The sequence below is a fragment of the Bos indicus x Bos taurus genome, chromosome 25, assembly GCF_003369695.1.
Source record: "Bos indicus x Bos taurus breed Angus x Brahman F1 hybrid chromosome 25, Bos_hybrid_MaternalHap_v2.0, whole genome shotgun sequence".
Classification (NCBI taxonomy): domain Eukaryota; kingdom Metazoa; phylum Chordata; class Mammalia; order Artiodactyla; family Bovidae; genus Bos; species Bos indicus x Bos taurus.
The window spans coordinates 9,765,253-9,781,396 of NC_040100.1; the positions used below are offsets into that span (position 1 = coordinate 9,765,253).

The 16,144-nt window shown below is 53.0% G+C and overlaps 1 protein-coding gene across 1 annotated transcript; it reads left to right on the forward strand.

The window, feature by feature from the left end:
- The first annotated feature begins 340 nt into the window (after nucleotides 1–340).
- Nucleotides 341–16,144, forward strand: NCF1 (neutrophil cytosolic factor 1). Its single transcript, XM_027527394.1, has 11 exons — nucleotides 341–1,384; nucleotides 5,887–5,967; nucleotides 8,738–8,813; nucleotides 8,965–9,130; nucleotides 10,135–10,190; nucleotides 11,265–11,387; nucleotides 12,148–12,255; nucleotides 13,138–13,255; nucleotides 14,877–14,984; nucleotides 15,522–15,664; nucleotides 15,877–16,144. The coding sequence occupies exons 1-11, from the start codon at nucleotides 1,313–1,315 to the stop codon at nucleotides 16,002–16,004; spliced, it is 1,179 nt and encodes a 392-aa protein (XP_027383195.1). The 5' UTR covers nucleotides 341–1,312; the 3' UTR covers nucleotides 16,005–16,144.

Here is a 16,144-nt window from a genome sequence, read left to right on the forward strand (position 1 = left end):
GATAACACCCCCTGCCAAACGTCAAGCCTTGTCCCTGGTGTTCCCAGGGGACCCGTGGCTCTCAGAGTGCTCCTGGCGCCGATGGCCTTGGCCACCATCTCTCCCTCTTGGAATCTGAGAGTCTGGGCCACAAAGTGACCTGCCCACCTGAACCTGCAGTCAAATTTCCGGGGTCTAAGGCCACTTGCTCTGTGACCTTGAACCAGCCCTATAACCTCTGAGCTCCCGGAACCCCGTGTCTCCCTGGCCAAGCACCGCAGGCTTTGGCATCATCAACTCAATGGGCATGAGTTTGAGCAAATCCTGAGAGGCGGTGAAGGACAAGGAAGCCTGGCGTGCTGCCGTCCATGGGGTCCCAAAGAGTCGGACACGACTGAGCGACTGAACAACAGCCCATCCTCTCCCAGCAAGCTGCTCCTCCCTCACCCCTGCATCCCATATCCCCTTCTCCCCATTCTCAGCAGAGATGGGGTCCCTTTCACCAGGATTTGAACTCGGGTCTTAGTCTGCCCACCCTCCACTGTTCTGTCACACTCACTCAGGGTGGGCACGGGAGGCTTGCACACACTCCCCTGGAGTGTGCTCATAACTCCATGAGCAATGCAGTTACTATTTGAATACTTGCAGAAGGCCCACTGCATGCCAGGCACCAGCTCTGGGGCACTGGGGCCAGAGCCCATGTCAAAACAGGCCAGAGCCTTCTCTCACGGGCTCACAATCTGTTCGGGAAAGACATTATAAAAATAAAATAAAACAGTGGTCAGTGCTCTGGAAAAAAAAAAAAAAAGGAAAGAGGAGTAGGGGCCCATGAAGTGTTGTTATTTTATGTGAGGTTGTCAAGGAAGACCTCTCGGAGGAGGTGCCCTTTCTCAGAGAAGAAACCTGCAGACAGTGAGGGTGGGAGTTACATTTCTGTGGAGATGGGCCAGGTGGAACGGGCGTGCACAGGCCCTGAGGTGTGAGTGCTGGGGGAGTTCCCAGAGCAGATAAGCCAACGTGGCTGGCGCAGAGGAGCCAGGAAGAGAGAGCCAGGAGTCGGGCACCCCACCTAGAGGCCATGGGGAGGACAGGGGCCAGAGTGTCCCTGCACACCTGTGTGCATGTGGCCGCCCACGTCCCACCACGGGGGCCCCAGGAATCCCAGAAAACGAAAGAAGAAGCGGAGCCCTCTCTGCACGCTCCCTGCACCCTCTTGCCACCTCCTCCACCCCGCCACCCTCCCTCCGCAACAGAGGCGACTTCCTCTTTCCAGCCAATTTAAGTCCCAACCCCTGAGCACCCTGGAGGAGAGGGTGCCGTGTGCAGCCGAGCCATGGGGGACCACTTCATCCGCCACATTGCCCTCCTGGGCTTCGAGAAGCGCTTCGTCCCCAGCCAGCACTACGTGAGTACCTGCCGGCTGGGAGCGCCAGGCGCGGGGACAGGCCTGGGGGTGGGTGGGGGGCGCATGTGCGGGTCCCCGCACAGCCCGGGGAGAGGGTGCAGGGTCGTGGCCGAGGCTCCGGGTCCCCGGGCCTCAGGCTGCCCATCCGGGGCCGCAGTCCATGTGAGCCCTTCAGATGATGCCCTCCCGCCCCCGCCCCACTCCCTGCTCTCCCCGCTGGCACGTGTCTCTGCCAGCCCCTCCGGGAGGGGTTCCTGGGAGGGCGCACTGGTGGTGATCAGTTGCATCAGAGTTGGGGCCCCTCCTGTAGGGTAGCACCACCACAGGGACTGGAAGAATCCCCCTTCCTGCCCCCGGGGATCTGGGGAAGTGTTGGCTCAGACCCGGCCACCCCATCCATCATGGGGTCTCCAAACCCAGCAGAAGACCAGAGAGGCATCCACCTTATAAACTGGCACGTGGGCTGCATTCAGAGTATATGCGGAGACCTTTCGTCTTTTTTTACCTTTTAATGTTGAAATAATTTCAGATTTACAGAAATGTTGTCCCCGGAAAATGCCAATTACTCCAATATTGCTTCATCCGCATTTTCTGTGTGTCTCTCTCTCTGTTCCTTTGTCCCTCCCTCCCTTTCCCTCTGAATACATATATTCTGAATCGTTTGACAGTTATTTGGAGACATTGTGCTTCTTTACCCCCTAAATATTACAAGTGTGTATTTCTTAAAACCAAGAAGTCTCTCTTACATAACCAAAGGTGTCGAAATGAGGAAATTAACCTTGATAAAACACTGTCATCCGTCCCTCAGACTGGATTAGGATTTCAGCAATCGTCCTACTTGTCCCTCGGCAGGGACGTTTTTTTCAGGCCCAGGATCCAATCCAGGTTATCCTATGTATCCGAGTTGCCACATCTCTTTGGTGTTCTCTAACCCGGATCGGTCTTAATCAGTCTTTGTTCTTTTCAATTTTGACTTTTTGAAGAGATGGGACCAGTTATTTTGTAGAACGCCCCTCAATTTCCGTGTTTCTGATACTTCTTAGGGACTTTCCAATGGCTCAGCGAGTAAAGAATCCTCCTGCAATGCGGGAGACACAGGTTTGATACTTCCTTAGATCCCAGTGGCTTCCCTGACAGCTCAGATGGTCAAGAATCTGCCTGCAATGCAAGAGACCCTGGTTCGAATCCTGGGTTGGGAAGATCTGCTGGAGAAGGAACAGGCTACCCATTCCAGTCTTCTTGAGCTTCCTGTGTGGCTCAGCTGGTAAAGAATCCACCAGCAATACAGGAGACCTGGGTTTGATCTCTGGCTTAGGAAGATCCCCTGGAGAAGGGAAAGGCTGCCTACTCCAGGATTCTGTCCTGGAGAATTCCATGGACTGTATAGTCCCTGGGGTTGTGAAGAGTCAGACATGGTTGAGCGACTTTCACTTTTCGCTTTAGATCACAATAATTCAAGGACACCCGGGAAGTGACTCTCTGTTCTTCTCTTTGATCCCATCAGCTGACAGGTGATTTTTATTTATTCCTATATTAGTGATGTTTGATCATTAAATCCTAAGTGTGTCTTCCAAGTTTCTCTGCTGTAAAGCTACTGTTTCCCCCTTTGTAATTCATAACTGGGTTTCCCTGGTGGCTCAGTGGTAAAGAATCCACCTGCCAATGCAGGAGATGAGGGCTTCATCCCTGGGTCTGGAAGAGATCCCCTGGAGAAGGAAATGGCAACCCACCCCAGTATTCTTGCCTGGAGAATTCCATGGACAGAGGAGCCCGGTGGGCTGTAGTCATTGAGGTCGCAGGAGAGTTGAACAAGACTTAGTGACTACAACAGGCAACAAAATTAATAACGAACCCGTGGGGGAGGTTATGGAAAGCTATGTGAGTATCCTGTGCCTTACAGAAACTGGATGACTCTTGCTTGCATCAAATGACTATCATGATTGCCAAATAATGATTTTTAAACTCTATGGTCCTTCTGCATGCATTAGTTAACATTTTCCTTTAAGTGTCTTCCCTTCTTCCTTGTTTATGTCCAGATGGATCCATGGATTCAGTGGGTCAGAGTCCATTACCATCATTACTTACTTTGATGCTCAGAATGTTCCAGATTTGGTGACTGGGAGCTCCTTCGGGTTGGCTTCTGTGCTCTTTTGGGATATATCATGTCATTCTTTGAGCACCTTTTTTTTTTTGGAGAGGGCACCAGAATTCATTCTTATGGCACAAGGTGGTCCAGCTTACCCTGGACTCTTTCAGCCCTAGGCCTGGACTCAACTATTTCAGTGAAGAACCCTGGTTCTTTAGTGAGAGTGATATTAGAACACGAAATCTGGAAGCTAGGTGTGCTCCTTGCCACTGAGGTGTCATGGCTCGTGACTGCCTTTTCAGTGGACAGACTGGGGGAAATGGCCATGTCGTCTTGTTCTTGCCTCTCACCATTTTATATCTGTAGCTCCTTCCTCTCACTGTGGGAACAGTGGGTTCCAAGATTAGTGTATCACTCCTCTGCTCAGTTCTAAAGTAAACATAAATTTGTTTCAGAGTAACTACACCCACATGGCTGTCAACAATAAACCTACTACTAACCTATTAAGTCACTACACCCACACCACTATTAACAATAAACCTCCTAACCTAATCAGTCTCAGTTAAGTTTTCTCTGCAGTTGTTTTTGTCCTTTTGGACTGAGAACAGTGCCAGCGCTGTAACTAAAAGCTACTTGGAGTCTTTTCCATTAAAAAAAATTTAGATTATTACCCATTTTATATACTGTTAAGTTCATTTGGTTTTGTTTGTTTTCCACTTTAAAGTTAAAAAACCCTTGTTGGTTTAACTTTATTTGTAAATACGTAAAATATTAGCAAGTTCACCCATTTAAAGTGCACTGTGATTTTTGGTATGTTATAAGCTGTTCGACTCTCACAACTATCTAACTTTTTAGAGTATTTAATCTTCCCCAGTGGTAGCTATTCTTTTGATTCCCCAATATTTTATTCTGAGAAACTTTAAATATGGAGAGAAATTGAAAAGATTTCACAGCAGAACAAAACCAAAAAATCTAACCAGTCATATGCTCACTGTCTAGATTCTTCCATTAACGTTACCTGTAGCACGTGTTTTATGATGCAAACCATCCATCAACCCATCAATCTATCCTATTTTTGATGCACTTCAAGGCAAATCACAAATATCAGTACACTTTGCCCTGAATATTTCAGCATGCATATCACAGCCAGAGTTAAGCATTTGCTTATAGTTTTTTCTCTTTTGATGTAAAATTTGTGTAGAATGAAACCCACAAATCTTAGAGATACATTTACTGAGTTTTGACGCTGAGAGTCCCTACAGAACCCAAACTCTCATCGAAATGTTGACCGTGACCTTCACTCCGCCTCATGTCCCAGTCATTCCTTCCCAGCCCCTAGAAGCAACTATTTGAGGTATCTTTTTCCACATTGAATTAGTTGAGGTCACTCTAGAATCTCACAGACATGGAACGGTATGTAGCCTTTCATGCCCGACTTCTTGCATTCAGCACAGTGCTTTTAAGATTCATCCACATGGTTGCAAATATCAGTTATCTGTTCTTTTGTGTGGCTGAGTGGTGTTCTCTAAACTGTTTTTACAGGCTTATTTTTCCATATTGAGTGTTTGTTTTTTGTTTTATATAATGGCTTTTTTTGGATATTGGAGAACGAAATGGCAACCCACTCCAGTATTCTTGCCTGAAATCTCCCATGGACACAGGAGCCTGGCGGGCTACAATCCATGGGGTCACAAGAGTCGTACGCGACTTAGAGACTAAACCACCACAGTTCTTATGCCATATGATAAACTCATGTGAATTGCACAATTCAGTGGTTTTCAGCACATTCACAGAGTTGCACAATCATGACTACAATCTGTTTTTTTCATCACCCCAAAGAAATCCTATCTCCAGTCAAGCCTCAGCCCCTCTACCCCAACCCCGCCCAGCCACTGGCAACCACAAATCTACTTTCTGTTTCAATAAATCTGTCTCTTCTGGACATCTCTTTCTTTCCTTTTCTTTTTTATTTTGTGGCTGCGCCCTTGGCTTGTGGGATCTCATTTCCCTGACCTAGGACTGAACCCGGGCCGTCAACAGTAAAAGTGCAGAGTCCCAGCCTCTGGATCCCCAGGGAACTCCCTGGACACTTCATATAAATCCAGCCACACAACATCTTACTGTGTTGTGCTGTGTTTTGCTATCTGAGCCCAGCCCTTTCTGTATCTTACCTCCTGTTAATTCTCAGAGCAGCCCGAGCGGCGAGGTCCTACTTTACCTCTAGTTTATGGAGAGGAGTCTGAGTTAATCTGAGAGTTAATTTGCCCTGGGGTCCGTGAACTTGGTGCTCTTTCTACGGCCCAGGTTACCCCGAATAGCGCTCTCCCTCCCACCCCCAGCCCTGCGGGTTTCCACCGTGGGCGGGGGCTGCCCAGATGCGTGCTTGAACAAGGTCCCTGCTCCTGCCGCCCCCCAGGTCTACATGTTCCTGGTGAAATGGCAGGACCTGTCTGAGAAGGTGGTCTATCGGCGCTTCACCGAGATCTACGAATTCCACGTGAGTGCCCTGTGTGTGTGGGGTGGGGGTAAGGGGCGACACCACGCAGCCCCAGCTCTGCCTTCGAGGACGGAAACTCGGAAACCCCCTCCCCTCCCAGCCCACACTTAAGGGGGCATTTTTTTTAATTGAGGTATAGTTGACTCACACTGTTGTCGGCCTTACATTTTTTTAATTTAAAGAAAACACTTAAGGTAGTTTTTATTGTGAAAATACACGTGACACACACTTACCATTTTACCTGCTTTACGTGTACAAGCCAGTGGCCTGAAGCGTGTTCGCTGTCACGCTACCGTCACCACCTTCCACTTCTAAACATTCTCATCTTCCCAAACCAAGACTGCATCCACAGCGCACGAACTCAAGGGGGCTGCCTCAAGGGTCCCCCTGCTCGCTCTGTCCCCGCAGGGGGCAGCCTGGCGGGTGTCACCACCGCGGGGTCAGCCCGGGCGCTCGCTCTTTCACCCACGGTCCCTGGCCTGACGAAGACCCTGGTGGACCGGAAGGAGGGTGGATAATCCTGACACCCGTGGAACCTGGTCTCCTTGCTTTGTGGGTGCCTGTTATCACCAGGGTTTACATGGGAGAATCCCCCAGAGTTCCCATCACCAGAGGCTGTTTGGACAAAACTGGGGGGAGCTTATCGGGGGTCACGGTGTGTGGAGCTTGGCTGCTGGGTCCTGGTCTAAGACAGGTCAGATGAATGGAGGGGCCACAAAAGCACTTCTCTTATTTGAATTATTTAAAGTGAAATGCAGATAAATGCGAAGAAAAACTATATCCAGCCTTGTACACCAGCACCTGGAATCACAGCTGATGTCACTGGGCTGTTTGCACAAGGCTTTTAGATAAAGGAGATGGGGTGGCTCAAGAGGGAGGGGATATATATATATATATATATATATATATATTTAAATATATACATACAATTCTGGGCTTTTCTGGCAGGTCAGCTGGTAAAGAATCCACCTGCAATGCAGGAGACCCCGGTTCAATTCCTGGGTTGGGAAGATCCCCCGGAGAAGGGATAGGCTACTCACTCCACTATTCTTGGGCTTCCCTGGTGGCTTAGTCAGTAAAGAATCTGCCTGCAATACAGGAGACTGGGGTTCAATCCCTGGGTTGGGAAGATCCCCTGGTGAAGGAAATGGCAACCCACTCCAGTAGTCCTGTCTGGAGAATCCCCAGGGACAGAGGAGGCTGGAAGGCTGCAGTTCATGGGGTCGCAAAGAGTCGGACCTGACTGAGCGACTAAGCACAGCACAGTTCATATGTAATTATGACTGATTCGTGTTGTTGTGCAGCAGAAACCTACTCAATATTGTAAAGCAATTCTCCTCCAATTAAAAGTACAAAAGCAGTGGAAGCCTCCCTTCATCTCATAGCCCATACTAGCTCCTACCCTACGTGGCCACACACACACACACACACACACACACACAGAGCCCAGGAACAGCACACAGCAGCGTGGAGCGTGCACTTTCTGAGGTGTGAGTAAATGCCATCAGCGTGCCTTTCGCCTGTTTCTCCATCTTATCACTGTCACTAGCTTACAATTTTGAGACCAGTCCATGATGATACATCGTGCGGCTTCATCTCACCTATTTAAACTGTTCTATTGTAGGATTAGCAACTCCCCCTTGCTTTTTTTTTTTAACTTTTTGGCCATGCCACGTGGCACGCAGGATCTTAGTTCCCTGTTGGGGGATTCAACCCATGTTCCTGGTAGTGGTAGCATGGAGTCTTGGCCACTGGACTGCCATTGAAGTCCCAGGATAAGCCCCTTTTATTACCCGGCGGACTCATTCATTCATCCAACCACTATTTATTGAGCACCTACTAAGTGCCAGGCACATTCTTCTTGATCAGTAGGCAATGCTGCTGAAAGCTATAAGAAACAGGTGCAAATCCTTGTAAACCTTATGTTCCAGTGAAGTCAGGATAACAGACAAACAAACAAACAAAATAAGTAATTTCTACAGTGTGTTAGATGGTCCTTAGAAGGAGCATAACAGAGCAGGGAGGGGAGGTGGGAAGGATGGGAGGAGGGGCAATTGTCAGGAAGGAGGCCTTGTGAGGGGGAGATAGCTGAGCAAGGACTTGAAGAAGGAGAAAGAGGGAGAGAGTGAGAGAATGAGCTATTGGGGGATGGGGGGGGGAAGAATGGGGATAACACATGCAAAGGCCCCGGGGCAGGAGTGGACCTGGAGCTTCCAAGGGTGGCTGGGGCAGAGGGAACAGGGGCAGAGTGGTGGCAGAAGTTTGAGCAAGGCAGGCAGAGCCAGGTCACCAGCACCGCGGAAATAACACAGCTTTTGTTTCCATTCTGAGTGAGTTGAGAGGCAGGGAGGTTCTGAGGGAGGGAGGGAGGGAGGGAGGAGAGGAGAGACAGGATACAACCTGGGTTTTAAGAGGATGCCTTTGGATGGTGGATTGAGGACAGACCAGGAGAGAGGGGGCAGTGACCTAAGACGGTTGTAATAATCAAACCAGGCGGAAGCGGGCACAGTGAGAAGGATCAGATTCTGAACAGATTTGGGGAGCAGAGCCGAAAGGATTGGCTGGTGGGTTGCTGTGAGGCAGGAGAGAAAGAAGAACCCAGGATGCCACCAGAAGCTTCTTTCTTGTTGTTCAGTCGCTGAGTTCCGTCCGACTCTTTGGACTGCAGCTTCTAGCCCCAGCGATTGGAAAGTATTTAGGTCGTGTCCAATTCTGTGCCTTTACAATGCTCTAATAAAACAGATTCTTCCGTGTCTGCTTTTCTGTCTAGAAAATCTTAAAGGAGATGTTTCCTATTGAGGCGGGGGACATCAACCCAGAGAATAGGATCATCCCGCACCTGCCAGGTGAAGAGTGGGGCTGAGTCAGCTGGGTGGGCTCCCCTGCCCCAGATCCCCTCATCTGCCCTCTGACTGTCCCCTCCACTCCCACCGTCTCCGGACTTGACCTTGCAAGTATGCTCACTGGTCCTCTGGTGTCCTTCCCTGGTCCTGCCAGCCCCGCGGTGGTATGATGGGCAGCGGGTGGCCGAGAGCCGCCAGGGCACTCTTACCGAGTACTGCAGCACGCTCATGAGCCTGCCTGTCAAGATCTCCCGCTGCCCGCACCTCCTCAACTTCTTCAAGGTGCGCCCCGACGACCTCAAGCTCCCCACAGACAGCCAGTGAGTGGTGGGAGAGGGAAGGGGTGGTTGGCTCAACTTGGAGAGGGCAGGGCTTTCCCCATGTTACACAGGAAGAGCCTGAGGATCAGAGAGGGCAAGCAACTTGCCCAAAGTCACACAGTGAGAAAGCGAAGGAGGACGTCCCCAGCATCCCTGCCAGGTTTCTACCTGCACCCCTCTGAGCCTCAGGATGCTGGGGGTGGGGTGGAGGAGGCACTCCAGGCTGGGGGTCCTAGGTCCTCAGTCCTTGTCCTGGGTCTGCCTGGCTATGGGACCTGGAGCCTTCTGAAAGCAGCTTCCCCAACCGTGACCCAGTGGTGAGGGCCAAATGCAGTAGTGGGTGCCCGGGAGAGTGCTTATAAACTGGGAAGTAAGGAGCCCCCGAGAGGATATGGGGCTCAGTGGCCTCTGTTCATTCCTGAGTGTGTCTCAGGCCCCTCCTCTGCTTTGCCACCTCATTCTCTGCCTGCCCTCGCCCTAGGGGTCTCCTGGACACAGGGCCCTGCATGGACGGCATCAGAGAAGCTGAGTGAGATCTCAGGGGAATGTGCTGCAGAATGTCCCTCTCTCTGTCCCTCACTGGTACTGAGTGCTAGGGGATGCCTGGAGGACAGGGTTTGCCATAGACAGACAGCAGCGCTCCAGCTAGTGCTTATGCACCCCTGAACACAACCCTGGTCCCAGGCAGGGCAGCTCCCCTCAGCCCCTGCAGGACAGGGTGCCCACCCCTGTTGGCTTCTCTCTCGAGGCTCCAGCAGGAGGGAGCTGGCCTACAAGCCTTCTCCTTTGGGTCTGCAGGAAGCTGGGCAACCCCCTCAGGCTCTGAGCAGCTCCTTCTTTCTTCAAAGCCCCTTCCTCCCAGTCCAGCCTCTACCTTCTTTCTGCAGTGGCCCCCATTTCTCACGTCCCTTTTGGGAACTGTCTTGGGAAGTTCTTCTGTAGGTCTGTCCTGAGCATCCCAGGGGGAAGCCCAGTGGTCTAACCCAGACTGTTCTCTGCTGCAGGGTGAAAAAGCCAGAGACATACCTGATGCCCAAAGATGGCAAGAACAACGCTGCGGGTAAGAGGCTGGGGGCAGCCCAGTGTGGCCACCCTCAGGGACTGTTGACACGATCAGGGACCCTGAGCTTGGGGTATGCAGGGAAAAGAGCAGGAGGTGAGAACAGCTGTGAAGGATCTTGGCGGCTGCACTAAAGAGTTGGGGTCCTGGGACTTCCCTGGTGTCTGGTGGCTAAGACTCTGCACTTCCAATGCAGGGAGTGTGGGTTCGAACCCTGGTTGGGGCACTAAGATCCCACGTGCTGTGGGGCATGGCTAAAAAGTTAAAAAAAAAAAAAAAACAAAAAAAGTTGGAGTTTTGGGAGCTCGCCTCTGTGGCTGCAGCGCCAAGCACAGACCCTGGCTTCCGACAGCCAGGGAATGTTCTGGCTGAATGAATGATCAGATTTGGGGGCAAAAGTGGCTTTTAGTGGCCCCAATACACTCAGATTCTACAGTACTGGGGATTAGCACTTCAATATACGAATTTCGTGGCAGGGGTGGATACAAGTCAGTGCTTAAAAGGCAGCTGCAGCATCATCTGGGGGCTGGTTAGAAATACAGACCCTCAGGTCCTACCCGAGACCTATGGAATCAGTGCTTGTCTTTCAGCCAGATCCCTGGGTGATTTGTTTGCACATTAAAGGTTTTTAAAAAATATGTATTTATTTGGCAGCACAGTAGAGGCATGCAAACCCTTAGCTGCAGCATGTGGGATCTAGTGCCCTGATCAGGGATCAAACCCAGGGACCCAGTGTTGAGAGCATTGAGTCTTAGCCACTGGACCAGGAGGGAAGTCCCTGTGCACATTAATGTTGAGAAAGGCTGCTTGCAAACCTCATCAAATGAGAGAGAGCGTGTGTAAAGCCTGCGGCCAGTGTCTGGCACACAGAAGGTGCTGAATAGGTGCAGGGCTGCGAAGCCTAGCTTGTCTCCGCTGCTTTCCAGTACACAGGGCGTGACCACCCCCGGCCTGTCTGGAGCTGGGTGGGGACAGGACATAAGTTCCTGTCCTGGTGATCCACGCAGGGCCCGCAGGGGAGAGCCGGGAGGAGGCGCCCACCGTGTCCACTCACCCTGCCCTCCCTCTGCCCAGACATCACGGGCCCCATCATCCTGCAGACGTACCGCGCCATCGCTGACTACGAAAAGGGCTCGAGTTCCCAAATGGCTCTGGCCACGGGCGACGTGGTGGACGTCGTGGAGAAGAACGAGAGCGGTCAGCCTTCTCACCCTGCCTAGACCTCCCTCCCTTGGTGCCCGGGCCCCCGGCCACAAGCCCCCACCAAGGCTCTGCCCCCCGCAGAGAGCAGCCCTGGGCCTCCTCCCCGCCTGGCCCACAGAGGGGCTCCGGCTCCTTCAGGGGCCCTGACTGTCCTCCCCACACTGGGCGGAGCGGGGGTAGCTGGTGGGACAGGGGGGGCATCACCTTCTCTCTGAGAGTGCGCCCCCTGGCGGCTCTGGGGATCTGCACACATTCGGGGCCGTGACGGAGCATCTCTGCGGGATACAGCCGGGTGGGCAGGCGAACTTCTCATCACACCTATGAAGTGGATTCTGAGCTGTAGTTCTGTGGTCCTCTCTGTACCGGTGTGTGTAATTTTGGCATGGAATGTGGTGAAGGTGACAGGCTTCCCAGGTGGCGCAGTGGTAAAGAATCTGCCTGCCAATGCAGGAGATGCAAGAGATGCGGGTTCAATCCCTGGGTCGGGAAGATCCCCTGGAGTAGGAATTGGCAACCCGCTCCAGTATCCTTGCCTGGAATATTCCATGGGCAGAGGAGCCTGGCAGGCTACAGTCCAGGGGGTCGCAAAGGGTTGGACACCACTGAGCGACTGAACACACACACACACAATCAGTCTGAATGCGAGAATTGGATGTCTGTCTGCGTCTGACTGTCCTCACCCCTCCCCACCCGGTGATGGCTGAGGGAGGCTCCCAGACCCGCCCAGACTTACTGCCCCATATCCCTGGCACAGGCTGGTGGTTCTGCCAAATGAAGACAAAGCGTGGCTGGGTCCCAGCGTCCTACTTGGAGCCTCTGGACAGTCCTGATGAAGCCGAGGACCCAGAACCCAACTATGCAGGTACCTGTTGCCCTCCCCAGCTGCAGGGGTGGGAGGAGGGGCAGGAGGGGCTCAGGAATATTGAGGAGCCAGAGTGACTGCTTTGGGGTCAGACATGACTGAGGGCTTGGGCAGAGACGGAGGCAGGGCTGACACCCCAGAGTCTAGGTTGGGGTAGGAGGTGGTGCCTTTGGTCAGGCCGGGGGAACCAGGAGGTAGAATAGAGGAGAGAGGGTGATGAGGTCAATCTGGGACACGTGGTGGCTGCCAGCCTGGGGCCGGGTCCAGTGGGAAGCGGTACCATGAGCTAACCTGAGGCTCAGGAAGGCGGGCTGCCTGGAGGTGGTGGTATCGTGGCTGACTAGAATGGGAAAATGGGCAGCCTCTGGGTTGGAGGGGGCCCATGTGGGGTTTGATTTAAAAAGTTTTGGTTGCCCATATCTTCAAATATTAATAGAAAGAGTTTACAATTTTATGTGGATTTGTGGCTTCTCTTTAAAAACTGTGTATACAAGTTTTGTGTGTATGCAAGACGTGTATACAGGGCTGGCAGCCCCACATGTGAACAGTGGGCTGGAATGATGGCTCAAGTGCCACTGGACGAGTATTCTTCCTCCCCACTTCCTGACTGGCCACTCCTTGTGTGTAGGTGGCTGGCCAGGTCTCTGGGGTCATGGGAGCTCCTAGCCTCTGGTGTGGATTGTGGTGGATGGGAGTGGGCGAGCTCCCCTGAATAGAGCAGGCAGAGGACAGAAGTCCAGGGTGCCCCCAGGAGGAGTGGGGAGAACTGGAGGAGATGGTGTCCTGAGCTCCAGCTGGAGGAAGCCCCAGGCCCAAAGAGGAGGGGAAGGGCGGGGAGCCATGTGCTGGGTGGACCTTCTCACTATGCCCCTCCCCCTCCAGGTGAGCCCTACATCACCATCAAAGCCTACACTGCTGTACTGGAGGATGAGATATCCTTGGAGGAGGGTGAAGCCATTGAGGTCATTCATAAGCTCCTGGATGGCTGGTGGGTCATCAGGTAGGAGAGTCGTGCCCTCCCTCTCGCCCCCACTGCACCTGTCCTGAGAGTCAGCCTGGCCCAAGGCTGGACCTGTGTGGGCTCATTGCTGACCTGACTGTGTGACTCTGGGTAGGCCACACCACTGTCTCTCTCTGGGCTGTTTCCATTTTGGAAGCAGACTGCTTCCACCCCAGCCTGCTTGTATCGCGGGGTTCGTTCTTGTCTGAGTGGGCACTTCTTTCCTTTGTGACTTGGGGTCATGTCCCCTGACCAGTCCATCTATTCATTCTCCAGCAACACAATTAATTGTATTAATTAACATTTTTTTAAAAACACAATACTATTTTATAAAGATTTATTACTTACTTACTTTTGGCTGCTCTTTGTTGCTGCACGCAGGCTTTCTCTAGCTGCGGTAAGCCAGGGCTACTCTTGGTTGTGGTGTATGGGCTTCTCCTTGCGGTGGCTTCTTGTTGCAGAGCACGGGTTCCAGGTGCTCAGGCATTAGTAGTGCTTTAGTGGCGGATCAGGGATAGAACCCGTGTCCCTTGCATTGGCAAGTAGATTCTTAACCACTAGACCACCAGAAGAAGTCCCTGAATGAATTATTATATTTGACAGCTGCTGGAGCAGACCCTGTAATCCCTTTTCCTCTTAAGTCCTTCATTGTAATTTTCATCTGTTCATTCCTTCAAATGAATGTAAGAATACTAGTTTTTCCTGATGCTGGGGAAAGCAGAGTCCTGGGGTCTTAAACATGATTGCCAAGCCTGGAGTCACAGCGCCCATCTATGACCCCCATGGGCTTGTGGCCACAACACCCCCCATTGGTGTGGCCCTCCACTGAAGACTTTGAGATAGGATTTCTCCAACTTTTATTTATTTTTATTGGTGAAAGTTGTTTTACAATGTTGTGTTAGTTTCTGCTGCACAGCAAAGTGAATTAGTTTTTAAACTCAAATTCAGTGAACCCCCATCATGCAATCCTGAGACAATATTTGTGATTTTCCCACCAGCCAAGAAGAATGAGTTTTACTGAGTGAAGTCTGTAGCATGCAAAGGCTACTGTTTGTTTGTTTGTTTGTTTTTACTCTCAAACATAGTAGTAGGAATGGGAAGAAAAATCTTCTCAACAAATGGTGCTGGAACAACTGGATATCCCTGGGAGGAGTGGTGGGAAATGAACCTTGACCCTGCCTCACACCATACACCTTTATTTGGGATGGATCGCAGGTTTTACCAAGCACAAAACCCCGAACTAAGAAGCTTTTGGAAGAAAGCATAAGGGAACTTGTCGACTTGGAAGTGGGCAAAGATTTCCTAGGACACAGGAGACCATCACCTTATATAAGAGAAAAAACTGACAAATACAAGATTGCAGAGGTTTCCTAGCAAACACCTGTTCTGGGAGAGCTGGATCTGCTAATTTGCTTCTCTTCTCAGCGTCACAACTAGGAAGGCCTGTGTCACACCCATGAGGAAACTGAGGCACACAGGTGCAGGGGCTGGTGTTGGCTGCTGTGTTTGCAACCTCTCAGTTGCCTTGACCCCAGATGACCCTAAGGGACCCTTGACCCCATGTCTGAGGCTCCACCCCCCGCCACGACTGCCCAGACCTCAGGGGCTGCCTCTGTTACAGGAAAGAAGACGTCACAGGTTACTTTCCATCCATGTACCTGCAGAAGGCAGGGCAGGACGTAGCCCAGGCCAAAAGCCAGATCAAGAGCCGGGGGGCGCCACCCCGCAGGTGAGCAAGGGTCCCGGGGCAGGGGGGTAGGCTGGGCGGGGCTGAGGAGGGTGCACTGCGGCTTCCCTCTGTGGGTCCAGGCCCTAGGTTGACAGTGCTAGGGCGAGGGAGACGGGGCGCCAGCCCTCTCCCTGAGCGAAGGCTGGAGTGCCCTCCCACACTGTGGGGCCGGCACAAGGGCAGCAGGGAAGCAGGGGTGTGAGATCAAGTGGGGGCACCGATGCCCACCGTCCTTGGGACGGCTCCTGAGGGTTGGGGCAGGCTGGAGAGCTTCCAGCGGAGGGAGTAGGCTGAAGGCGGGCGGGGAAAGGCGGGTGAGAAATGGGCCTGGGCGCTGAGTCAGGGCAGGGGGTCCGTGTCGCGGAGGGGCAGTGGCCTTCATGCCAATCGGGGCTGGGCAGGACTCCCTCCACCGGCTGCTCTTCCTCGGCCTAGTCGTTGGACCCCAGGGTTGGCCATGAGAGTCCCCTCGGGTAGGGCTGCGGCAAGGGTGCGTACGCGGGCCGCTAACCAAAGTCCCCCTCCTGCTGGATCCAGGTCGTCCATCCGCAATGCTCACAGCATCCACCAGCGGTCACGGAAGCGCCTCAGCCAGGACACCTATCGGCGCAACAGCGTCCGTTTTATGCAGCAGCGCCGCCACCAGCGGCCGGAGCCACAGCGCTCCAGGAGCGCCCTGAGTGAGTGCGGGCCGGGGGCTGGGGGCCGGGCGGGGCGGTGGAGGCGGGGCCTGGGGCGGGATCGGGCGATGGAGGCGGAGCTGTGTGATGGAGGCGGGGTCTGGGGAGGGGCCGGGCGGTGGAGGCGGGGCCATGAGGGTGGGGCCCGAAAAGTGAAGCGAGGCGGGGCCGAGCAGGCGGGGCGGGCCTCACCTGGTGCTGTCCATCCGCAGGGGAGCAGCAGCAACCCAAGACCGAGCGCCCCAAGCCGCAGCCGGCCGTGCCCCCCAGGCCCAGCGCAGACCTCATCCTGCACCGCTGCAGCGAGAGCACCAAGCGGAAGCTGGCCTCTGCCGTCTGAGGCCGCCTCCATTTGATGCTCTCCTCACCCCCAGCCCCTAAACCTGTACATACGTGTATAGAGCCTGAGGTTAGCACCCCCTGGCCCCGCCCCACCCAGCTGTTCGATACCCTTAATAAACGTTGCTTGGAGGGAACTGA

Bases quoted from the DNA above. Each gene is read 5' to 3' on its own strand.
- NCF1 (XM_027527394.1), top strand. From the start codon at position 1,313: ATGGGGGACCACTTCATCCGCCACATTGCCCTCCTGGGCTTCGAGAAG. The intron at 8,814-8,964 runs GTGAAGAGTGGG...TGGTCCTGCCAG, and splicing joins GATCATCCCGCACCTGCCAG to CCCCGCGGTGGTATGATGGG. The intron at 12,256-13,137 runs GTACCTGTTGCC...CTCCCCCTCCAG, and splicing joins CCCAGAACCCAACTATGCAG to GTGAGCCCTACATCACCATC.